The 25,435-nt window shown below is 48.8% G+C and overlaps 1 protein-coding gene across 6 annotated transcripts in view; it reads right to left on the bottom strand.

Moving 5' to 3' along the window:
- The window catches only part of SEMA5B (semaphorin 5B), a 259,077-nt gene that overhangs the window by 66,842 nt on the left and 166,800 nt on the right, over positions 1–25,435 (bottom strand). For all 6 annotated transcript variants that reach the window (XM_075829034.1, XM_075829039.1, XM_075829038.1 and 3 more), the window contains 6 exons: positions 16,356–16,454; positions 14,894–15,107; positions 13,312–13,597; positions 10,594–10,729; positions 9,772–9,979; positions 8,192–8,399 (listed from right to left, as the gene is read on the bottom strand). In XM_075829034.1, the coding sequence (XP_075685149.1) occupies positions 8,192–8,399; positions 9,772–9,979; positions 10,594–10,729; positions 13,312–13,597; positions 14,894–15,107; positions 16,356–16,454 (1,151 nt within the window). The remainder of the gene's footprint in view (positions 1–8,191; positions 8,400–9,771; positions 9,980–10,593; positions 10,730–13,311; positions 13,598–14,893; positions 15,108–16,355; positions 16,455–25,435) is intronic.

Genomic DNA, 25,435 nt, shown 5'->3' with positions numbered 1-25,435 from the left:
TAATAGTGATGGTATGTGCAGAGTAGTAATGTGAGGCAGTAGGATGATGGTGGGGGTAGTAGTAATTGCAGGGTAGTGATGTGAGGCAGTATGTTGATGATGGGGGTAGTAGTAATTGCAGGGTAGTGATGTGAGGCAGTATGTTGATGATGGGGGTAGTAGTAATTGCAGGGTAGTGATGTGAGGCAGTAGGATGATGGTGGGGGTGGTAGTAGTAGTAAGTGCAGGCTTCTATCACACTGGTAATGTGCAGTACAGAGCTCTATAGGTAACTTCCTCAGCGCCTATAGCTTACAGTAGATATAACCCATCCATCATTATCTCGCAGCGCTCAGCCCGGATTCACGTATCTCGCCGTCCTCGTTTCCCATGAATGACTTCCAGCCGCTCAGATGCAATAAATGATAATTTAAGCAAAATGTTCCCTTCATCTGCTCTGTGCCGTCTGCCAAGCACTGAAGAGTCTATTGTCTGCCTGACAGTCCAGCGTCTGGCCGAGACTTCCCAATATCCTGCCTGATAAATATTCCGCAGCTCGTCAGAAAGACGAAATCAGAACCTGCCCCGGTCCCACAGCCCCATCCCCCGTCACAGCGCCAGATCCGGTACAATGTCCACATGGCCCGAGCGCTTCTGTCTGATCGAACGCTTCATGATGGAGGACAACGCAAAGGGATCACCAGTCAAAAATAAAACTTCATCGTGGCTACTTTCGAATATGTTTTTAAGAGCTCTGCTGGCTGTCAGTGAATGTTATTTACATTTAGAAGCTGAAAGTCCATCTTGACCTACTACTTCCCACAAGATTGCAGTTGTATCCAGTGTAGACAATTCTCAGTGACGATTCCTGGCATGTTTGTTACAATGTATCAGTGCAGGTAACATTTTTCAGTCTGGAGTCCAGGCTTTTTACCTCACAGAGGATTGTCTAGACTGGATACCATTGTAGCAAACCCTCAGCTGTGTAAGCAGGACAAGGTTTGTATGGGTTTTAAGCCTCTGTAGAATCTTTCCATTTACTGATATGGAACGGAGATCTTGAAATTTGTGAGGAATTAAAACAAAGTCTATTTGAAAACCGCAGAACTGCTCCAAGAACGCCCCAGGATGGAGCGCAGGTTCTCAGTCTGGGGGAATCTTCCTTGTGCTCAGTGTCACCCCCTGTGGAGCAACCTATTTTGTACGAACTGACAAGAAGAGCTCGAAGCATTTGGGCCCTGGAGTAGAATCTTCACCCCGAGTGTCCGACCGCAGAGCGCCCCCATATCTGATCACAGGACGCAGAATCTATGTGGAGGATAAAGTTCCAGCATCATTCCTGTAGAATTACTGTGCAGGATCATTCAGCCTCCGCAGCATTGGGGGCTATGAGCGCCGCAGGAGAAGGGGCGACATCACAGAGTGGGGGAAGGGAAGTGACAACCGCTCGGAGCACATTCCCAGCTGACATTCAGCACTTGGGGAAACAAAGCAAAAGAAGAAGAAAATATCAAGAAACACAAAGGGGTGTGTGTGTGTGTGTGTGTGTGTGTGTGTGTAAATTGTGTAACCACGGGGGTCGGGTGACAAACTCAGCTCTGCAGAATGAGCTCTACATCACGGCAGCGGATTAAGGATGAATAAACAGGGGCCTCAGAGCGAGGGGCAGCGTGAGCCTGCACAAATTACAGGGATCAGAAGCAGACTCCGCTATAAAGGGACAGAAGGGGCTCCACAATGGGGGGATTCTGGGGGCTTCTAACCGCCTGTGTCACAATGTAGACCCGATGCCCATTCATGCCATCTGAGTAAATGTGCTTTGTGCCAGGTGAGCGGGTGCAGGGCAGGCACCAGCGTTACCCACAAATTACTGTACAGCAGAGGCCAGTAAAACCATTCCAACATACAGAAAAGAGGGGCCCCATAACCAGAACAAAAGGGGCCCCCATCTGGTGCTGCTTCCCGCTACATTGTCACACCAGCAATAGGACCTGGGACTTGTTCACCCTCATTCTTCTGACCCGCTGCTTCTTCAGCCTTCACCCCCAGGATTATATCATTAGGATTATATGGGAGTTCTGGGGGACAACGAAGACCCTGCACAGACTCACAATACCCACAGGGAAAATAAATGGGGGGGGTCTGTGATATGTAGGCGGCAGCAGAGGATAGAAGTCATAGTCGCCGGGTTTTCAGTTCTAATATAAGAGACATAACATCAATATACAGGAGGGAGCGGCCGTGTATCCTCACAAACCCCCCAACTGGGGACCATTCATGTAAAGTGTAAACCAATGTGCACCCCCCAATGTACGGGGCGTAAAGTGCAGACTATTCATCACTATCCAAAACCCCAAACACCCGAGATGAGGAAACCTGCACGGTGGTAAAATCACACACCAACAGAGTAACCAGAGGACGGTACAGGTGACAACGTATCTACAGCCGACGGTACAGGTGACAATGTATCTACAGCTGACGGTACAGGTGACAATGTATCTACAGCTGACAGTGCAGGTGACAATGTATCTACAGCTGACAGTGCAGGTGACAATGTATCTAGAGCAGACAGTACAGGTGACAGTACAGGTGACAATGTATCTACAGCTGACAGTACAGGTGACAATGTATCTACAGCTGACAGTACAGGTGACAATGTATCTACAGCTGACAATGTATCTACAGCTGACAGTACAGGTGACAATGTATCTACAGCTGACAGTACAGGTGACAATGTATCTACAGCTGACAGTACAGGTGACAATGTATCTAGAGCTGACAGTACAGGTGACAATGTATCTACAGCTGACAGTACAGGTGACAATGTATCTACAGCTGACGGTACAGGTGACAATGTATCTACAGCTGACAGTACAGGTGACAATGTATCTACAGCTGACAGTGCAGGTGACAATGTATCTAGAGCAGACAGTACAGGTGACAGTACAGGTGACAATGTATCTACAGCTGACAGTACAGGTGACAATGTATCTACAGCTGACAGTACAGGTGACAATGTATCTACAGCTGACAATGTATCTACAGCTGACAGTACAGGTGACAATGTATCTACAGCTGACAGTACAGGTGACAATGTATCTACAGCTGACAATGTATCTACAGCTGACAGTACAGGTGACAATGTATCTAGAGTGGACAGTACAGGTGACAGTACAGGTGACAATGTATCTAGAGCGGACAGTACAGGTGACAGTACAGGTGACAGTACAGGTGACAGTACAGGTGACAATGTATCTACAGCTGACAGTACAGGTGACAATGTATCTAGAGCTGACAGTACAGGTGACAGTACAGCTGACAGTGCAGGTGACAATGTATCTACAGCTGACAGTACCGGTGACAATGTATCTAGAGCGGACAGTACAGGTGATAGTGCAGGTGACAATGTGTCTACAGCTGACAGTACAGGTGACAACGTATCTAGAGCTGACAGTACAGGTGACAATGTATCTACAGCTGACAGTACAGGTGACAATGTATCTACAGCTGACAGTACAGGTGACAACGTATCTAGAGCGGACAGTACATGTGACAATGTATCTACAGCTGACAGTACAGGTGACAACGTATCTACAGCTGACAGTACAGGTGACAATGTATCTAGAGCGGACAGTACAGGTGACAGTACAGGTGACAATGTATCTAGAGCTGACAGTACAGGTGACAATGTATCTAGAGCGGACAGTACAGGTGACAACGTATCTACAGCTGACGGTACAGGTGACAACGTATCTACAGCTGACGGTACAGGTGACAACGTATCTACAGCTGACGGTACAGGTGACAACGTATCTACAGCTGACGGTACAGGTGACAATGTATCTACAGCTGACAGTACAGGTGACAATGTATCTAAAGCTGACAGTACAGGTGACAATGTATCTACAGCTGACAGTACAGGTGACAATGTATCTACAGCTGACAGTACAGGTGACAACGTATCTACAGCTGACAGTACAGGTGACAACGTATCTACAGCTGACAGTACAGGTGACAACGTATCTACAGCCGACAGTACAGGTGACAACGTATCTACAGCTGACAGTACAGGTGACAATGTATCTACAGCTGACAGTACAGGTGACAATGTATCTACAGCTGACAGTACAGATGACAATGTCTACAGCTGACAGTACAGGTGACAATGTCTACAGCTGACAGTACAGGTGACAATGTATCTACAGCTGACAGTACAGGTGACAATGTATCTACAGCTGACAGTACAGGTGACAATGTATCTACAGCTGACAGTACAGGTGACAATGTATCTACAGCTGACAGTACAGGTGACAATGTATCTACAGCTGACAGTACAGGTGACAATGTATCTAGAGCGGACAGTACAGGTGACAATGTATCTACAGCTGACGGTACAGGTGACAATGTATCTACAGCTGACGGTACAGGTGACAATGTATCTACAGCTGACAGTACAGGTGACAATGTATCTAGAGCGGACAGTACAGGTGACAATGTATCTACAGCTGACAGTACAGATGACAATGTATCTAGAGCGGACAGTACAGGTGACAATGTATCTACAGCTGACAGTGCAGGTGACAATGTATCTACAGCTGACAGTGCAGGTGACAATGTATCTACAGCTGACAGTACAGGTGACAGTACAGGTGACAATGTATCTACAGCTGACAGTACAGGTGACAATGTATCTAGAGCGGACAGTACAGCTGACAGTACAGGTGACAATGTATCTACAGCTGACAGTACAGGTGACAATGTATCTAGAGCGGACAGTACAGGTGACAATGTATCTACAGCTGACAGTACAGGTGACAATGTATCTAGAGCGGACAGTACAGGTGACAACGTATCTAGAGCGGACAGTACAGGTGACAATGTGTCTACAGCTGACGGTACAGGTGACAATGTATCTAGAGCGGACAGTACAGGTGACAGTACAGGTGACAATGTATCTACAGCTGACAGTACAGGTGACAATGTATCTAGAGCTGACGGTACAGGTGACAATGTATCTACAGCTGACAGTACAGGTTACAATGTATCTACAGCTGACAGTACAGGTGACAATGTATCTAGAGCGGACAGTACAGGTGACAGTACAGGTGACAATGTATCTACAGCTGACAGTACAGGTGACAATGTATCTACAGCTGACAGTGCAGGTGACAATGTATCTACAGCTGACAGTGCAGGTGACAGTACAGGTGACAATGTATCTACAGCTGACAGTACAGGTGACAATGTATCTAGAGCGGACAGTACAGCTGACAGTACAGGTGACAATGTATCTACAGCTGACAGTACAGGTGACAATGTATCTAGAGCTGACGGTACAGGTGACAATGTATCTAGAGCTGACAGTACAGGTTACAATGTATCTACAGCTGACGGTACAGGTGACAATGTATCTACAGCTGACAGTACAGGTGACAGTACAGGTGACAGTGTATCTACAGCTGACAGTACAGGTGACAGTACAGGTGACAATGTATCTACAGCTGACAGTACAGGTGACAACGTATCTAGAGCTGACAGTACAGGTGACAATGTATCTACAGCTGACAGTACAGGTGACAACGTATCGAGTGGACAGTACAGGTGACAATGTATCTACAGCTGACAGTACAGGTGACAACGTATCTAGAGCGGACAGTACAGGTGACAATGTATCTACAGCTGACAGTACAGGTGACAATGTATCTAGAGCGGACAGTACAGGTGACAATGTATCTACAGCTGACAGTACAGGTGACAATGTATCTACAGCTGACAGTACAGATGACAATGTATCTACAGCTGACAGTACAGGTGACAACGTATCTACAGCTGACAACGTATCTACAGCTGACAGTACAGGTGACAACGTATCTAGAGCGGACAGTACAGGTGACAATGTGTCTACAGCTGACAGTACAGGTGACAATGTATCTACAGCTGACAGTACAGGTGACAATGTATCTACAGCTGACAGTGCAGGTGACAATGTATCTACAGCTGACAGTACAGGTGACAATGTATCTACAGCTGACAGTACAGGTGACAATGTATCTAGAGCGGACAGTACAGGTGACAATGTATCTACAGCTGACAGTACAGGTGACAATGTATCTAGAGCGGACAGTACAGGTGACAATGTATCTACAGCTGACAGTACAGGTGACAATGTATCTACAGCTGACGGTACAGGTGACAATGTATCTAGAGCGGACAGTACAGGTGACAGTACAGGTGACAATGTATCTACAGCTGACAGTACAGGTGACAATGTATCTACAGCTGACAGTACAGGTGACAATGTATCTAGAGCTGACAGTACAGGTGACAATGTATCTAGGGCTCACAGTACAGGTGACAATGTATCTAGAGCTGACAGTACAGGTGACAATGTATCTAGAGCGGACAGTACAGGTGACAATGTATCTACAGCTGACGGTACAGGTGACAATGTATCTACAGCTGACAGTACAGGTGACAACGTATCTCAGTTTGCTGTTATTTACATCAGACCTGTACGCATCGTCTTGTGCTGATGTGAATTTACACAATGTTTTTTCTTGTAAGCAGCAGACGAAGTGTCGGACTCCTGTACAATGACCTGGCAGCGCCACGTACCTGCTCCGCAAATGGATTTTATATCGCTGCAGAAAGGGCAATAAAATTCTACGGAATGTGAGCAGACAAAGGAGGATTCATCACCGGAGCTGTAAGAGGTAACGCACACCACAAAGTGACAATTACCATGGTGACACTGATACTTTACTGGTGCTAAATGGATTTCTCCCAGTGTGAGACCTGTGTAGTATTAACCAGCTGAAGAGAGCAGAGTCCCTGCATCAATGGATTATAGCATTAGTGCCCTTATATATAGATGTGACGCCCTCATACAGCTGCGCCCCCCTGCAACCTGAGCAGTACCCCTTATATAACAATGCAGTCAGTGTATCCTCCTCATATCATACAGCTGCGCCCCCCTGCAACCTGAGCAGTACCCCTTATATAACAATGCAGTCGGTGTATCCTCCTCATATCATACAGCTGCGCCCCCCCGCAACCTGAGCGGTACTCCTTATATAACAATGCAGTCAGTGTATCCTCCTCATATCATATAGCTGCGCCTCCCTGCAACCTGAGCAGTACCCCTTATATAACAATGCAGTCGGTGTATCCTCCTCATATCATACAGCTGCGCCTCCCTGCAACCTGAGCAGTACCCCTTATATAACAATGCAGTCGGTGTATCCTCCTCATATCATACAGCTGCGCCTCCCTGCAACCTGAGCAGTACCCCTTATATAACAATGCAGTCAGTGTATCCTCCTCATATCATACAGCTGCGCCTCCCTGCAACCTGAGCAGTACCCCTTATATAACAATGCAGTCAGTGTATCCTCCTCATATCATACAGCTGCGCCTCCCTGCAACCTGAGCAGTACCCCTTATATAACAATGCAGTCAGTGTATCCTCCTCATATCATACAGCTGCGCCTCCCTGCAACCTGAGCAGTACCCCTTATATAACAATGCAGTCAGTGTATCCGCCTCATATCATACAACTGCGCCCCCCTGCAACCTGAGCGGTACTCCTTATATAACAATGCAGTCAGTGTATCCTCCTCATATCATACAGCTGCGCCCCCCTGCAACCTGAACAGTACCACTTATATAACAATGCAGTCAGTGTATCCTCCTCATATCATACAGCTGCGCCCCCCTGCAACCTGAGCAGTACCCCTTATATAACAATGCAGTCGGTGTATCCTCCTCATATCATACAGCTGCGCCTCCCTGCAACCTGACCAGTACCCCTTATATAACAATGCAGTCAGTGTATCCTCCTCATATCATACAGCTGCGCCCCCCTGCAACCTGAGCGGTACCCCTTATATAACAATGCAGTCAGTGTCTCCTCCTCAGATCATACAGCTGCAGGAATAACCTCACACCGCTGCCCGCTATATATCCTACTGCAGCCCACACATTACTGTCCCCGTCTCATATCCTGATACTCCTCAATGTGCCGGCAAAGAGAATGGTATTTCTGGGCCAAAAACTGAAGGATAACGATGGAAAATCCAAACTATCAGCAACGGCTACAACTACAGAGTAACAGAGAGGCCGAAGAATGACATTCAGCCTATAGATACATAGAGATCATCAATGATCGCACTGTCCTCGGACACAGTCACCCCACCCCCGCTCACACACTTACCCCTCAGTCCGGTACATGGAACATCGCTCCAGAGGAACCTTCAGGACGCCGTTGTTTAGTCCTACAAATAGAGAGCGGTTGCTGTGCAGGATCTGCAGGCTGAGGATTGGCTGCTGCTGTCCGCTCGGGAGGATGTGCATCTCTTCAAGGTAACAGCTCCGCAGGCTGCGATTGGCTGTGGACAGAGCCTTGAGGATCGTGCCGCGTTCTGCAGACAGTAAATGTGTGACACTCAACACATTAAGCAAAATCATAGGGGCCAACAGAAAACCTGACCCAAACACCTGTATGCAGCCTGTAATCTGCAGTGACTCTGACCTGTACACCTGACTGCAGCCTGTAATCTGCAGTGACTCTGACCTGTACACCTGACTGCAGCCTGAAATCTGCAGTCACTCTGACCTGTGCACCTGACTGCAGCCTGTAATCTGCAGTCACTCTGACCTGTACACCTGACTGCAGCCTGTAATCTGCAGTCACTCTGACCTGTGCACCTGACTGCAGCCTGTAATCTGCAGTCACTCTGACCTGTGCACCTGACTGCAGCCTGTAATCTGCAGTCACTCTGACCTGTGCACCTGACTGCAGCCTGTAATCTGCAGTCACTCTGCCCTGTGCACCTGACTGCAGCCTGTAATCTGCAGTCACTCTGCCCTGTGCACCTGACTGCAGCCTGTAATCTGCAGTCACTCTGCCCTGTGCACCTGACTGCAGCCTGTAATCTGCAGTCACTCTGCCCTGTGCACCTGACTGCAGCCTGTAATCTGCAGTCACTCTGCCCTGTGCACCTGACTCCTGACTGCAGCCTGTAATCTGCAGTCACTCTGACCTGTGCACCTGACTGCAGCCTGTAATCTGCAGTCACTCTGACCTGTACACCTGACTGCAGCCTGTAATCTGCAGTCACTCTGACCTGTACACCTGACTGCAGCCTGTAATCTGCAGTCACTCTGACCTGTGCACCTGACTGCAGCCTGTAATCTGCAGTCACTCTGACATGTACACCTGACTGCAGCCTGTAATCTGCAGTCACTCTGACCTGTACACCTGACTGCAGCCTGTAATCTGCAGTCACTCTGACCTGTACACCTGACTGCAGCCTGTAATCTGCAGTCACTCTGACCTGTACACCTGACTGCAGCCTGTAATCTGCAGTCACTCTGACCTGTGCACCTGACTGCAGCCTGTAATCTGCAGTCACTCTGACCTGTGCACCTGACTGCAGCCTGTAATCTGCAGTCACTCTGACCTGTACACCTGACTGCAGCCTGTAATCTGCAGTCACTCTGACCTGTGCACCTGACTGCAGCCTGTAATCTGCAGTCACTCTGACCTGTGCACCTGACTGCAGCCTGTAATCTGCAGTCACTCTGACCTGTACACCTGACTGCAGCCTGTAATCTGCAGTCACTCTGACCTGTACACCTGACTGCAGCCTGTAATCTGCAGTCACTCTGACCTGTGCACCTGATTGCAGCCTGTAATCTGCAGTCACTCTGACCTATACACCTGACTGCAGCCGGTGTTGTATTTGCTGTAGTTTTCATTTCAATATATAATTATCACTCTGTGGCACGTACCGGTCCCTATATACATGACATGGTACAGAGTGTCCTTTCCTTGCACAATATCGACCACCAGCTTAGAGAAGCGCACACTGTCCTGCGTCACCAGAGGATCCACGGACACCGGCTGCACCACATCATTCATGAGGAAGAGGCGCTGAGCGTCCTGCAGGCTCCGCTCTGTGAGGTTCTCATTGGGGCTGTCATCATTCAGAATACCGCACTACAAGGGAAGGAAAAAAACCATGATATGCTTAGATACAGCATCTCAGCAGACAGTATCACACATGATAGGATTAGATCCAGAATCTCAGTAGACAGTATCACACATGATGGGATTAGATACACAGCTCAGCAGACGGTATCACACATGATGGGATTAGATACACAGCTCAGCAGACAGTATCACACATGATAGGATTAGATACACAGCTCAGCAGACGGTATCACACATGATGGGATTAGATACACAGCTCAGCAGACAGTATCACACATGATAGGATTAGATACAGCACCTCAGCAGATGGTATCACACATGATAGGATTAGATACACCGCTCAGCAGACAGTATCACACATGATAGGATTAGATACACAGCTCAGCAGACAGTATCACACATGATAGGATTAGATACACAGCTCAGCAGACAGTATCACACATGATGGGATTAGATACACAGGTCAGCAGATGGTATCACACACGATAGGATTAGATACACAGCTCAGCAGACAGTATCACACATGATAGGATTAGATACAGCGGCTCAGCAGATGGTATTTTAGATTCTGGAGGGCACTTGTAACCCATGAGCCCCTTTTCTCCGTCCACCGCGCTCACCTGAAAGTTGGGTATGGGGTTGAGTGTTGGCAGCCAGGCGGACCGGGGATTCTCCTGGTATCTGAAGGGCCCGTTGAAGGCCTGAGTGATGGCGCTGAGGTTGAAGGCACAGACCGCTGAGGCAGCAATGCTATTTCTGGAAATCGAGAGATAATAAAATCCTAATCACTGGATGTAATTCTGCTTATGATGATTCATCGTGAATTAGTGACGACGGACGCTCCCCTGTAATAAGCTCAGCAGCCGCAGAATACAGGCTTCATGCGGAATGTGCCGCGGCCTGGGGAAGCTTCAATAACCCCCATTACCCCCAAAACGTAGGGTCCGGCTCCTGATTCCTGACACGCAGCACCAGGACAAGTAGAATAAAACAATCACCCAAAAAAAAACATTCTGGTCACATCCAGAGCTGCAGTCACAGCTTCCACGTATCTCAGGCTACAGATCCTCACATCAGCCCCTGCTGCTTCAGTATCTGCACATCCTGTATTGTGGTGCATCATGGGAGATGTCGTGAACCCCAGTGAGGTGCATTATAGGACCCCACCTGTTCTGCAGAAGGTTTAACCTTCAGCACAGAGATGATGAATTCCATGCAGCAACCAGCAGAATTGTGAGTGCAGCTCTGGATGTGACTGGATTTGAAGACATAAATGTATCTCAAGATCCGTGGAAGTAAAAAGAATGACTCAACTTTATAGCGGATTTATCCCAGAAATTGCTGTTTAAAAGAAGAGTAGCACGTAAGGCGCCGCTGCTCAGAGCATTAACACCGCGGGGCCTGTACGGACGTCTGTCGTCACATAAGACGCATAATTGCTTCGTGTTAAGACACAACGCACAATTACTGCCACGCTGAGGAGCCTTTATTCTCGGCCTCATGACGTTGGCTGGTAGATCCACGATTGGGCGGCCGAACGTGGCAGAGTATAAATACATACAAAGATCGGGGGAAGGGGGGTGATTGACGGATCTGGGGGGATTTACACCCACATAGAATAGTGTTTACCCCTGTAACACCCGATGAAGCGTCACTGACAGTGACTCACGGTCCGGCTAGACCATGTGACTGCGCCGCCGCCAAATGAAACGTAAACTGCAACAATGGATGGGAAGGAGGAGGAAGATCCAAGCGCTTTATACTGAAATCCACGCACATTCATATCATACAGACACCAGAGGTCCCTAAGAGAAGATAATACAGGGTGGTCCCAATTATCTCACACAGCTGCAGTTTGTTACAATGTATCAGTGCAGGAAAAGCTCTGGTCACACTAGCGTCATGGCTTCGGAGAGACCCTTTTCTAACAATCCCGTTGGCTTATAGCAGGGTCTGTCAGGTTCTAATGTGAACAAAGCCCAGAATCCAGGACATGGGAGACATTGGTGTTGCTGCTGTGTTTAGTGCATAGACAATTGCTTACACTGATACACTGTAACAAGCCCTCAGCTGTGAGAAGTCTTAGCTCTGTTTTTAGCCCCTTAGACAAGGTCAATCAGAAAGTTACAGAGCACGACAACCACCGACACAGGGATAGAAATCATCCCATTGTGGGACCCCCGCCATCAGACCTAGACGTCATGTTTGGATGGCGCCATTTAGGAATAAACCGCTCTTCTTGATGACACATAAAACCCAAGAGACAACCAGAAGTGTAAAGTAATGAAAACTGCTGCAACCATGTATAAGCCAATGAAGGCGAAGCACCCCCTCCCCCGTCATTAGTGTCTGCCCTGCCCCCAGTCTCCGGACCCTTGTCGAGAAGATGCAGATGTCCGTGCCCTCCACATCTATATGGAGTCTGTATGTTTAGGTTCCCATGACAACGGCCTCCGTCGCTCTGCGTTTAGGAGGCAGCGGCCATTTTTAACTCCCAGTGCGGCCAATTTCCAGCAGCGGAGACATTCTGTATGAAACATATGGGGGGGTGCGACGTGCGGAGGTCTCGTTACCCACATTATTGTAGCTTTGGGTTGATGTTGCCTCCACATTAACACTCGGCGCACGTCTCCTCCTGCCGTTGCAGCATCAGGCCGTCTCCCCGGACACATCACATAGTAACACGCGGCGTATAACGAGCGCGCTGCTCGACATCGTAAACCTTAATACATCCATTACGGCCCCCAGCGCAATCTGGAGCACTTTCTAGTGCCGCTCGGAAGAAGTTTTCCAGCTCCAGAATCAGATTAACATTCAGAAATGGGGGAGGGGGGGGCGCAGCCGTAAGAGGAGGGGCTGAACGGCGAGAAACGGTAGAAAAAACCCATTTACAGCAGGCGCAGGATTCTATCCCCGGCTCCATGATAAATCATCAGCTGCGCCCGCTAATGACGAAGTCTCAGGGGACGGCTTAAATAGCGATTCTATAATATGGCGCAGATATCGGAGACACGGCCTAGAGCTGGAGGACAGCGGTAGAACGCCATGCTGCGTTTACTAGTTCATCATTGTTAGGGTGATACACGGGGGGGGGGGGGTTACCCATAAACAGCACGGACTCCTGGGTAACTGTACATTGTGCATTAATATATGATCCCCGTGCTGCAGGGTATCCTGGGACTTATAGTCCCCAACAGCAGGATATCCTGGGACTTGTAGTCCCCCAACAGCAGGGTATCCTGGGACTTGTAGTCCCCCAACAGCAGGGTATCCTGGGACTTGTAGTCCCCCAACAGCAGGGTATCCTGGGACCTGTAGTTATTACTGATATAACTCACACATTGGTGGTGAAGACCCCGTAGATGAGATCCTGCTCCTGGAGGAGGAACGTGCTCTGCAGCTCGTTGTAATAGAACGGGACCTCTCCGGAGCGCGAGCAGTTCAGTCTCGCCTTCATGAACGTCGTCCACGTGTCCTCCAGTAAAAACCGTCCCCCAAAGTCGTTCTTGCAGACTCTGGCCACACGCGAGTACACCGTCTTCCCACAGTCGTGCTCCACCGCGTTCTCGCGGAAGAAGAAGTACGTGAACAGACCAATGTCATAGGCGGCCACAAAGTTGGGTTCTGAGTAAAAAAATAAAATGGATTAATGGACAAGAGTGACTGATACATTGTAACGACCGTGATGCAGAAACCGTGCTGTGATTAGAGATCATAAGCCATAAACAATAAGCAGATGGAGCAGAGCTGTGTTTGTCAGATGGAACAGATTTTACTTTCTTATTTGGCTCTACGCAGGGAATCAGTGTTATCTGTGGTGTTACATAGGACTGCAGGTAACATCTACTACATTATCTGTACTCAGAGAGTTATCACTGTGTTATCTGTGGTGTTACATAGGACTGCAGGTAACATCTACTACATTATCTGTACTCAGAGAGTTATCAATGTGTTATCTGTGGTGTTACATAGGACTGCAGGTAACACTACTACATTATTTGTAATCAGAGTTATCACTGTGTTATCTGTGGTGTTACATAGGACTGCAGGTAACATCTACTACATTATCTGTAATCAGAGAGTTATCACTGTGTTATCTGTGGTGTTACATAGGACTGCAGGTAACATCCACTACATTATCTGTAATCAGAGAGTTATCACTGTGTTATCTGTGGTGTTACATAGGACTGCAGGTAACATCTACTACATTATCTGTAATCAGAGAGTTATCACTGTTATCTGTGGTGTTACATAGGACTGCAGGTAACCTACTACATTATCTGTACGGTTATCACTGTGTTATCTGTAGTGTTACATAGGACTGCAGGTAACATCTACTACATTATCTGTAATCAGAGAGTTATCACTGTTATCTGTGGTGTTACATAGGACTGCAGGTAACACTACTACATTATCTGTAATCAGAGAGTTATCACTGTGTTATCTGTAGTGTTACATAGGACTGCAGGTAACATCTACTACATTATCTGTACTCAGAGAGTTATCACTGTTATCTGTGGTGTTACATAGGACTGCAGGTAACATCTACTACATTATCTGTAATCAGAGAGTTATCACTGTGTTATCTGTGGTGTTACATAGGACTGCAGGTAACATCTACTACATTATCTGTGCTCAGAGAGTTATCACTGTGTTATCTGTGGTGTTACATAGGACTGCAGGTAACACTACTACATTGTCTGTTTATCACAATTCACATCAGCGCAGCACCAAAGAGTTAAATGATAAACTCAGCTCTGCTACATCTACACTATGTAACTATAGTGCCACTGACAAAGCACATTCCTATACACTACACCAAATATGTTCACTAAAACATTTTTTTCAGTTTGGACTACTATGGAACTACAAGTCCCAGCATGTCCCACTACCCTTCAATCACCAGCTGTAGATCCCCACCGTTCAGCCACTTGGAGTTGTATTGTGCGGTGCGGAGAGGAGGAATACTGCCCAGGCTGCGGTAGATGGCCGGGTCCCGACCGGAGAAGTCTATGACGGTGGCAGCGTACAATTCGCCGCGGGACGTGATGACAGCAGTGGAGTTGTGACGAGGATCGTAGGGGCAGCGCGCGACTCCATTTATCTTCTCAATCACTCTGCTAATGTTCCCGACCTGAAGTACAAAACACAAAACTAGACTGAGACGATGAAGCTGCAGCAATGAAGGGGTTAAACAGGTCGGAGGCTGCGGCCTCATTAATATAAACCTTACATGAGAAAGGAGCGGGGAGGGGAAAGTAGGGGCTGTGCATTTCCATAAAGCCTGGGTGACCCTGTGACTACATGATCGCTCTATACCTGCTGTGTGTTTCTTTGGACTTTGCTTCCCATAGAGAAGAGATTTAGGAGAAGAGGAGAATTAGATTGGGGACAGATCTGAGCACATGAAGTACAGCGCTACAGAATGAGCAGGTGCTCCCCCTCCCCCATTTCACCAGAAAAGCCGCAAGAACGATCCTGTCGCTGCAGTCCTTGATTGACATGAAATCAGTGATTGACCCCACACTGAACCACTACTGCCCCCGGGGGCCACCGCAGCACCTTCAGGAGAACTATGGAAATAATCCAACAATTTCCCTCAGGCCACAACAGAATCTATACCGACCGCAGGGGGTGGGGAGGACTGGGGGTCTCAGGGGGCTCCGGTGCCCCCATCATCACTGATCTGAACATATTACATGATGCCCACCATACAGAATCCACACTGACCGCAGGGGGTGGTGAGGACTGGGAGGCTCCGGTGCCCCCATCATCACGGATCTGTATATATTACATGATGCCCACTATACAGAATCCACACTGACTGCAGGGTACGGGTGAGGACTGTGGGTCTTGGGGGTCTCGCTGCCTCTATTCTCACTGATCTGTGTACAGAACACGACACTTCCGGGGACTCGCTGAGCGTCTAAATGGAAACAGATGTTCTGTAAGAAATTTGCAGGGGGCGCCATTGACGGATCTCAGCGCTGACACAATGTTCTGCCGCGCAGTGCGAGGAGGTGGATTCCGAGAAACATCCTGAAATCTGCCGCCGGCTGCGCAGGACCAAAATGTTCTGTCCCTGCATTAAAGGACAACTCACCCACAGAGGCGGCATGAACACAGCGCAGCGCCCTCATCCAATGTCCATCATGACACCTGTGGTCACCCAGCTTTCCCAACCGCCTGAGCGGCAACCCCGTCTAGTGGTGGAGTGCCAAAGAGGACAACTCTGAAAAATGACCGTTCAGAAGTCTGGGAAAGCCGGGTAATTAATGGGGTCCATATTGGTTGTCACCCAGCTTTCCCAGAAACCGATACACATGCAGACAGGTGCGGACGAGTCCAGGACTCTACACTACAGATTACAGGAGGACGTTACCTGGCGGCTCGTACACACGGGGGAGAAGGCGTTAGTCCCGCAGGTGAAGACCCTCTTCCCGGTCACGATCAGGACTCGGACGTAGTTCTGGCATTCCTCCTAGGACACAAAGACCTTAAAATGTGAGAAGGGCGGGAGAACAACCACCACACAGAGGGAGGAACACCCTCATCATCCGTGATCTCTCCTGGTCAGTTATTAATCACTCATCCAACCTGAATTATTACTAGAAGGAGCAACATGTTCAGATATCACTCCCATCATCCCTGACTCCAGGAACTCGCAATATAACCTCACTATCTCATGCACAATGTATCACTCCCATCATCCCTGACCCCAGGAACTCACAATCTAATATCTCTATCACACACAGTATCACTCCCATCATCCCTAACCCCAGGAGCTCACAATCTAATATCTATCACACACACAATGTATCACTCCCATCATCCCTGACCCCAGGAGCTCACAATCTAATATCTCTATCACACACAGTATCACTCCCATCATCCCTAACCCCAGGAACTCACAATCTAATATCTCTATCACACACAGTATCACTCCCATCATCCCTAACCCCAGGAGCTCACAATCTAATATCTATCACACACACAATGTATCACTCCCATCATCCCTGACCCCAGGAGCTCACAATCTAATATCTCTATCACACACAGTATCACTCCCATCATCCCTAACCCCAGGAGCTCACAATCTAATATCTATCACACACACAATGTATCACTCCCATCATCCCTGACCCCAGGAGCTCACAATCTAATATCTCTATCACACACACAGTGTATCACCCCCATCATCCCTGACCCCAGGAGCTCACAATCTAACCTCACTATTTCACACACAGTATCACTCCCATCATCTCATATTTACAATAGGGAAAAATTCATTATAGAGACTAAATCTGAAGTCTGATATGCAGGTGAATACAGTCTATTGCTCCCTGTTATCAGCCATTTCAGTCCGGGGAGAGGTCGTCTGTATGTTGTACATTGGGATGAGTGACAGGAAGTGCGGGAACCTCCCCTCCCCCCATGATCCCTATTTAATATCACATCTCCAGAGATTCACACCATATGATTAATATAACTCACTGGCCCTTTAAACCGCCCCCCCCCCCCCATCCTAGTAAATCGGCAGCAGTCCGGTCCCTGGTGCGCAGCACCGCCTGCTACACGCGTGATACATGGTAAGTAGTCATGTGTGACCCCACCAGGCGTGTAGCTGAGGGTGGGGGGTGCAGCCAGTGATTTACATCCCCATTGAGGGGTCAGGGATCTGTTTGGTTTCCCTGTAATTTCATGTTTACGCCTCGTACAGCGCCGGAGACCGTATAAGGAGAAGACGAAAGGACGGCGGATACCAGGGCCTCTACAAAGGCACGGACTCCCTGCTCTTCAAAGGACTAAAACCGCCTGAATAAATTCTAACTGCAGCAGAAAAAAGTTACAAATTCTGAAGTCTCTTTTAGGGGACATCAGAGGAGTCAATCATTGTATGTTCTGTAACGACAATCCTCTGCGAGCTGAACACAGCTCTCCTGTCCTGGACTCCAACTGTTACAATGTATCCGTGCAGGTAAAACACAACAAAATCAGGACAGAGATTTGTGCTGATGTGTTTAGCTCATAGAGAATTGTCTGGACTGATACATTGTAACAAACCCTCAGCTGTGAGAAATATCAGCCAAAACTTCACCCATTCACTGTCAGCAAGCAGAAATCTTGGATGTCTTAAATTCTGAGAAATTTAAACACAAAGTTTATTAGAAAGGTACGAAACTATTGGGTTATACATTGAAGTTTTATTTACTTAAGATGACACCGGCCCTTTAAATCTTTAAAGACACAGGCACAGAGGATTGATGGTTCCCTGTACAAAAGATGTAACTAAAATCCTAAAAAATAAGAACATGTCCTGGATTGGCTCTTTATTCGGGGATTGTCGGGGACAGTTAATGGCATCTATATAAGCGGCTTCCTTTTGTACATTGTTCAGATTGGCGCGGGTGCAGATGGCGGCGGTGGAATTTATGGTGGAGCCGGTGCGGGGTTCACTTAACACGTTTGATTCTCACAGTCGTTAAAAAAGCCTCATTTAGAAACCGTTTTTCACATTGACGATTCTTTACATTGTAACGATTCCCGCGCCCGTGACCTGGAATAAACGCGCATCGTCCGCCTACAAAAATCCTGAGCCGCGGTTTGTTTCGTTGCCGGTAATTTTACTGTCAGTGTGAAGTGTTATTACGCTCCGGCTACATCCCCCATAATTCATCTGTCTCTTTGTTTGCAGCTTTCTGCGCACGCGGTGAAATACGATAAAATGATTTAATAATAACCCCCACGTGTATTTTATCAGTAACAAAGCGTCTACGACTTCACGCTCCGCACAATATCCATACACGGAACGTATCGTGCGTGGTAACGAAGACAAATGACATCACACGACGCCACGGACACGAAACTTCTTACAGCAGCAGGAAACGCGACACGATTCCTAAGAAATGCAGCGCAAATTGAGTGGCACAAGGCAACAATGGCGCAATTCTACTGCGGTTACAGATTTCCATTGGCTTCAATCGGAGCGTGACGACGCTGTGCGGTGATTTGCATTTTTTAAGCCATGTGACCGCCGCAATAAACGAATGAATGTAAATGGATGAGCTGCCGGTTCACGCCTCGGTGCAAATACCGCCATTTTGAATGGCAAATATCAACGGTTCATAGCGAGTGAAGAGACGCACCTTAAAGGGGTATTACAGCAAATAAAACTGCGCAACTTTCTAGTAGACTTTGGCGGATTTTCTCAGCACTGAAGGGCGCCGGCGTACAACGCAAGAAATGGATTATTAGGAGGCACACGGATCTTAATAATAACTTGGCGCGCCAGAAATGCAAATCTATTTGCGCTATAATTGACGCCAATTTCTGGCGAAAATTATACTAAACGTGTCAGGCCGCCGCCGGCCCCGCCCACTTTGATAATGCACACATTTTTGCTAAAATAAGGCACGCACCAAAACGTGCGCTCTCTACGCCAAAGTATTGTAAATCGTTTAATAAAATCCACCCATTTGTGTTTCAATTTCTCACCATTTTTCAAGATCTTTGCTTGCGGTCAGTGAATGAGAAAACTTGTTTACATTATATAAAGTTCTAGTAGGTCTCACAGCTGAGGGTTTGTTACAATTTTATCCAGTCTAGACAATCCTCTGTAAGATAAACAGTCAGGACTCCAGACTGATACAATGTATCAGTGCAGGTAAAATGTAACAAAGTATCAGAACAGGAGAGATTTGTGCTGCAAGCAGAGATTTTGAAACCGATGATGAAGTGAAACACGGCGGAAATGTATTTTTGCCTTCCCACCGCACTTCTGGCATTGAGAAGTCGCAAATTATGGCGCAGTCCACATTTGTGCAATAATTTTACGGCTTTGTCGTTTTATGCTTCTCTTAGATTTTAAAATTTTGATAAAGGGGGCGGGGTTTTGGGAGAGTGGGCAGGACCAATGACAGTCCAACAGGATTACCATAATTTACGCTAGAAATTGGCGCAATGACAGTAAAGGATGCAGTAAATTTAATAAGCGGCGTGTGTCTCTTTACACATTTGGCGCAATCTTACTCCAACGCATCTCGGTAAATCTCCCGCTACGTCTAATAGAAAGATCCAGAACCGTTTATTACATGTCGTGGGGTGACCACGAATACAGCCGCCAACTCCTGCGGGAACCGTCATGTCTGCCATATGGGTAATGAGGAGGGCGCCAAATAGGTAACGTGTTTTTTTCGCTTTTCTGCCTTCCTTAGTCTTAAATAGTAAGGGGCGTGGCTAAGAGAAGTCCGAAAATTGACACATTTATTAAAGACGTGCGCCATTGTTTGCTACAACAGAGAAAAGCGTCTCACAAGATGAGCGTTACAACAAGCTCCTCACGCTACAGGCTAAATCTTTAAGGATTTGACGCAATTTTTTCCGTCTTCTAAGTTCACACTTCCTTCAGTCCCCGATATAAACGTAAGGATTTTTCCTGCCGCGCGGTTCGCCGTCTTCGTACACCTTCATTCATCACCACAAAGCAGAGAATTTATTTATTGTCGTATTTCTCGCCACAATCCAGGGAGCGCGACAATTAAACGGTTCACTGACGACTAAACGGTAGTCAGGCAGAACAATTAATTACCGCTCCAGTGTACAAGGAGGTGACGGGGGAGGAGATGAACGCCCGGCGCCGCTGCACACGTCGCCCCAAACCTGCGAACCTCATCCAGTAACTCGACCTGTTCTCATAAGAAATCATCATGAACTGGGGCAGATGTAAAGTGCACCTCCCCCACAAACCAAAAAATGGCCTGAAAACCCGAGTGGTCCTGGGGTGTGAAGTCCTCCATGTTCTTCACTGAATAATCTTTGGGGTAACAGATGCCCGGGGACCACCCAACAGTCCCCACAGGGGTTAGAACCCGCCATTCTGCAGAATCTTTATTACAGTTTTTTTTTTGTTTTTTTTTAAATATGCAATATCCCGCTCTCCTTTTGTCCTGCATGTGTCAGTCTCTACTGTTATTCTGGCGTTCTATTCATAAACAGGCAGTGAGCCAATTTAATATGGTCTTTCCATTGCTTTATGTTATAAAACATTGATGGGGGGGTCGTCTGATTGCTGGGCCCCCACTATTCCTAAGAGCGGGCTGCCGTCAGTCCCATTCATAATGGGGGAGCAGAATACACAGATTCAGAAAACCCGGGGAATTAAGGTGAAGAGTGTTTATAAAAAGTCTGATTACCCTTAGTAACAACACGGCTACTCTGTAATGGGGCCCCCTGGGGTAGGAGCAGCCTCTGGGTAATAGGGGCCCCCTGGGGTAGGAGCAGCCTCTGGGTAACGGGGCCCCATTGAGTAGGAGCAGCCTCCAGGCAACGGGGCCCCCTGGAGTAGGAGCAGCCTCCGGGTAACGGGGCTCCCTGGAGTAGGAGCAGCCTCCGGGTAACGGGGCCCCCTGGAGTAGGAGCAGCCTCCGGGTAACGGGGCCCCCTGGAGTAGGAGCAGCCTCCGGGTAACGGGGCCCCCTGGAGTAGGAGCAGCCTCCGGGTAACGGGGCCCCCTGGAGTAGGAGCAGCCTCCGGGTAACGGGGCCCCCTGGAGTAGGAGCAGCCTCCGGGTAACGGGGCCCCCTGGAGTAGGAGCAGCCTCCGGGTAACGGGGCCCCCTGGAGTAGGAGCAGCCTCCGGGTAACGGGGCCCCCTGGAGTAGGAGCAGCCTCCGGGTAACGGGGCCCCCTGGAGTAGGAGCAGCCTCCGGGTAACGGGGCCCCCTGGAGTAGGAGCAGCCTCCGGGTAACGGGGCCCCCTGGAGTAGGAGCAGCCTCCGGGTAACGGGGCCCCCTGGAGTAGGAGCAGCCTCCGGGTAACGGGGCCCCCTGGAATAGGAGCAGCCTCCGGGTAACGGGGCCCCCTGGAGTAGGAGCAGCCTCCGGGTAACGGGGCCCCCTGGAGTAGGAGCAGCCTCCGGGTAACAGGGCTCCCTGGAGTAGGAGCAGCCTCCGGGTAACGGGGCCCCCTGGAGTAAGAGCAGCCTCCGGGTAACGGGGCCCCCTGGAGTAGGAGCAGCCTCCGGGTAACGGGGCCCCCTGGAGTAGGAGCAGCCTCCGGGTAACGGGGCTCCCTGGAGTAGGAGCAGCCTCCGGGTAACGGGGACCCCTGGAGTAGGCGCAGCCTCCGGGTAACGGGGCCCCCTGGAGTAGGCGCAGCCTCCGGGTAACGGGGCCCCCTGGAGTAGGAGCAGCCTCCGGGTAACAAGGGCCCCCTGGGGTAGGAGCAGCCTCTGGGTAACGGGGCCCCATTGAGTAGGAGCAGCCTCCAGGCAACGGGGCCCCCTGGAGTAGGAGCAGCCTCCAGGCAACGGGGCCCCCTGGAGTAGGAGCAGCCTCCGGGTAACAGGGCCCCCTGGAGTAGGAGCAGCCTCCGGGTAACAAGGGCCCCCTGGGGTAAGAGCAGCCTCTGGGTAACGGGGCCCCATTGAGTAGGAGCAGCCTCCAGGCAACGGGGCCCCCTGGAGTAGGAGCAGCCTCTGCAATGTCGGAGACCCCAACTGTTGACATCACTGTTTCCTGCACACCCTGGAGCCAATGTGATGGATCAACTATTCTATGTAACCAGTGGTGATGTCATGAGCCGTTGTGTATGATGACATCACTCTCTGCCGGGTCTACAGCGACTGTTCTGATGTTCATGTGATGTGTCCGGTGCGCTGACATCAACCAGAACCAGTGCGGAGACTGAACTGTTGGGGTCTCTGCAATCACTATGGTGGATCCTACAAGTATTATAGATTTATTCCAGGGGCCCCATAGATCACACACTGATTATAAATCTATATATAGATAACGGAAAAGAAAAACCGCACCCCTAAATTAGCTCTGTCAATCCTGAGCTTTCTAGTTCATGAATAGAATTCTAAAATTTTAGTGAAGACTGACACAAAGGCAGGACAGAAGGAAAGATGCTGCTCTTATGTTATAATGAAGGCCCCAGGAACAGCACCCCCAAGCTGCAGTTTTAACCTCCCCATCCCCCACCCCATTCAGAGAAAGCCGAGAACTTACCCGAAGACCAAAGAAAAAGACACAAACTTTGCGGCGCTGAGAACGGAGAATCCTCGTTGTGATGGTTAATGAGGTCGATCACTTTGTACACGGAAATCTGCAACCTGCTCGTCCAGCGGAATATTTAACATTAAAGACAGAAGATTTTACCGAAGAAAACGAGCGCAGTGGACGCCTCATACCCGGGTATCGTCTATGAGTCATTGTATCCCCTTAACTGCTGGGACCTTCCCCACATCACCATTTTAACCCCTCAGAAGTCGCAGCCTCCTCCGCCTCTGGCGGTTTCTTTATTGCCTAATTTGCATGTTGTAGCCATCCGGAATCCATCTTTGTCTGCTCGGGCCGCCGCTCCACCGGAGAATATAGCGCACCGCACAAATAAGACGTTAACAAGCAGAATACAGAACAGCGGCTTTTACCGTCTTCTCTAATCAACGCATAATCAGCTGCTCAACACCGACAGCTGTCGCCCCCCGCCGCACGCAATGGGCCCCGTTATCGCAGCGAGAGGGGAACGTGTGGTATACGGCTATAAATAACGGCAAATATGCCCCGTGTACAGAGACGCAGCTTCAGACTCCCGGGCCCCGCTCTACGCCCTGTACCCTGGGGCACAACGTCACATCATGGCACAATCTACAGGAGTGCACTAATAAGCGCCGCTGCAGTCCTATGTAAATCCTTCTAGAATGAGAAGTTCATGAACTTTATAGTAGACCGTTTTGAATTTCTAAATTTTTAAGATCTCTGCTTGTTGTCAGGAAATTGGAAGATTGATTATTTATGTCCAGAGGCTGTCTGACCGAATACTTCTCAGAGGAGGCTTTGCTACAATTGGATCCAATCCAGACAACCCTGTGAGCAAAACATTCTGGACTACAAGCTAAACATGCTACCTGCACTGATACATTGTAACAAACTATCAGGACAGGAGAGAGCTTTGTGCTGCTGTATTTAGTTCACAGGGGAAGGTCTACACTGATACATTGTAACAAACCTCCATTCCATGTACAGGGCTTGGTTAGGAAATGTTTTCAATCACGGACCACAAACAGATCATGAAACTTCTGAGGAGCCGTCTTATTTCACCGGGCGCCGGAGCATTGAGTTCTGGGGAACTCCACCGCAAAATCTCAACATCCATTTGTTTCAGGTTTTACCGCCCCGTTGAATTCAATGGAGAAAACCCGAAACAGAAAACCAGCGATCCTGAAGCTCCGCAGGTCGATTTCGGAGCGGTTTTTCGGCGGATTTCGTAAGCAGCGTGGATGACGTTTGTTCAAATCCCATCTTCTCTGCTGCTACTGGATTATGCTGCGGATGTTTCGCAATGAAATACGTTGCAGAAATTGCGCAGTATTTACGCCCAGTGTGGACATTCCCTGACAGTGATTTATCGCCTTCTGCTGCGGTTGTGATTGGTCATTACGGCGTCGCCATCAGAAACGATATTCACACAAATCAGATTGTCCTGGTGTGAATGGGTCTACAGAAATCCCTGCACCCGCTGCAAAAGCCGCCCCCCCCCCCCCCCCATCACTCCATTCACATCTATGGAGCGGATTTTCAGACGCAGACATTTGTGTGTGAATATACCCGAATGTTGCTAGAAGTCGGGCACCGACGCCCAATCGCCTTCCCCTATTGCTTCGTCACCCGCTGTATGGAGCTGGAGGGGGCAGAGGATAGTCCTATAACCTCTAAAGCTCTGGCTGCAATCCCAGGGAACAAGCACAAGGTGGCGCTCCCGAGCTCCCAGACAATGTCCGCCATACAGAATGGAAATCGATATCGTCTCCTCTCACTTCTCCTTTGTTTTAATCCAATAAAAGATCTGGTGAGAATCTGACAAGAGCCACATGGCAGACGCTGCAAACATTTCACTGCTTATTTCTTAAAGGAGACCTGCCCGAGCGGACGCAAATAACGGACTCGGCAGATAAATTCCTAGACTGGCACTAATGGAATCTGAAAGCAACATGTGGCTACTAAACAGGAGGTCCCGGACTAAAGGAGTAATACATTGTAGCAAACTGGGGAGATCGTGCTGATATAGTGCTGCTTAGCTCAGAGGATTGTCTACACTGATACACTGAAACAAACAATCAGCAGGGAAAAGTATTACGTTTGTAGTTCTTAGAATAGGGCGTGAACTAGAATATTTCTATTCACTGACAGCAAGTAAAAAGGTAGAGAAACTAGATTAGAAAGTGTAAAACTGGAAAACCACAAATGACTCAGATATTAATAGACCGGGCTGCCATCCCAACCCTCCGCTGTCGTCCCCCCATAACCCTCCGCTGTCGTCCCCCCATAACCCTCCGCTGTCGTCGTCCCCATAACCCTCCGCTGTCGTCCCCCCCCATAACCCTCCGCTGTCGTCCCCCCCCATAACCCTCCGCTGTCGTCGTCCCCCATAACCCTCCGCTGCCACCTAATCCCGCCATTG

Source organism: Rhinoderma darwinii, chromosome 6, assembly GCF_050947455.1.
Source record: "Rhinoderma darwinii isolate aRhiDar2 chromosome 6, aRhiDar2.hap1, whole genome shotgun sequence".
NCBI lineage: Eukaryota > Metazoa > Chordata > Amphibia > Anura > Rhinodermatidae > Rhinoderma > Rhinoderma darwinii.
This window is presented reverse-complemented; position numbering and strand designations above follow the sequence as displayed.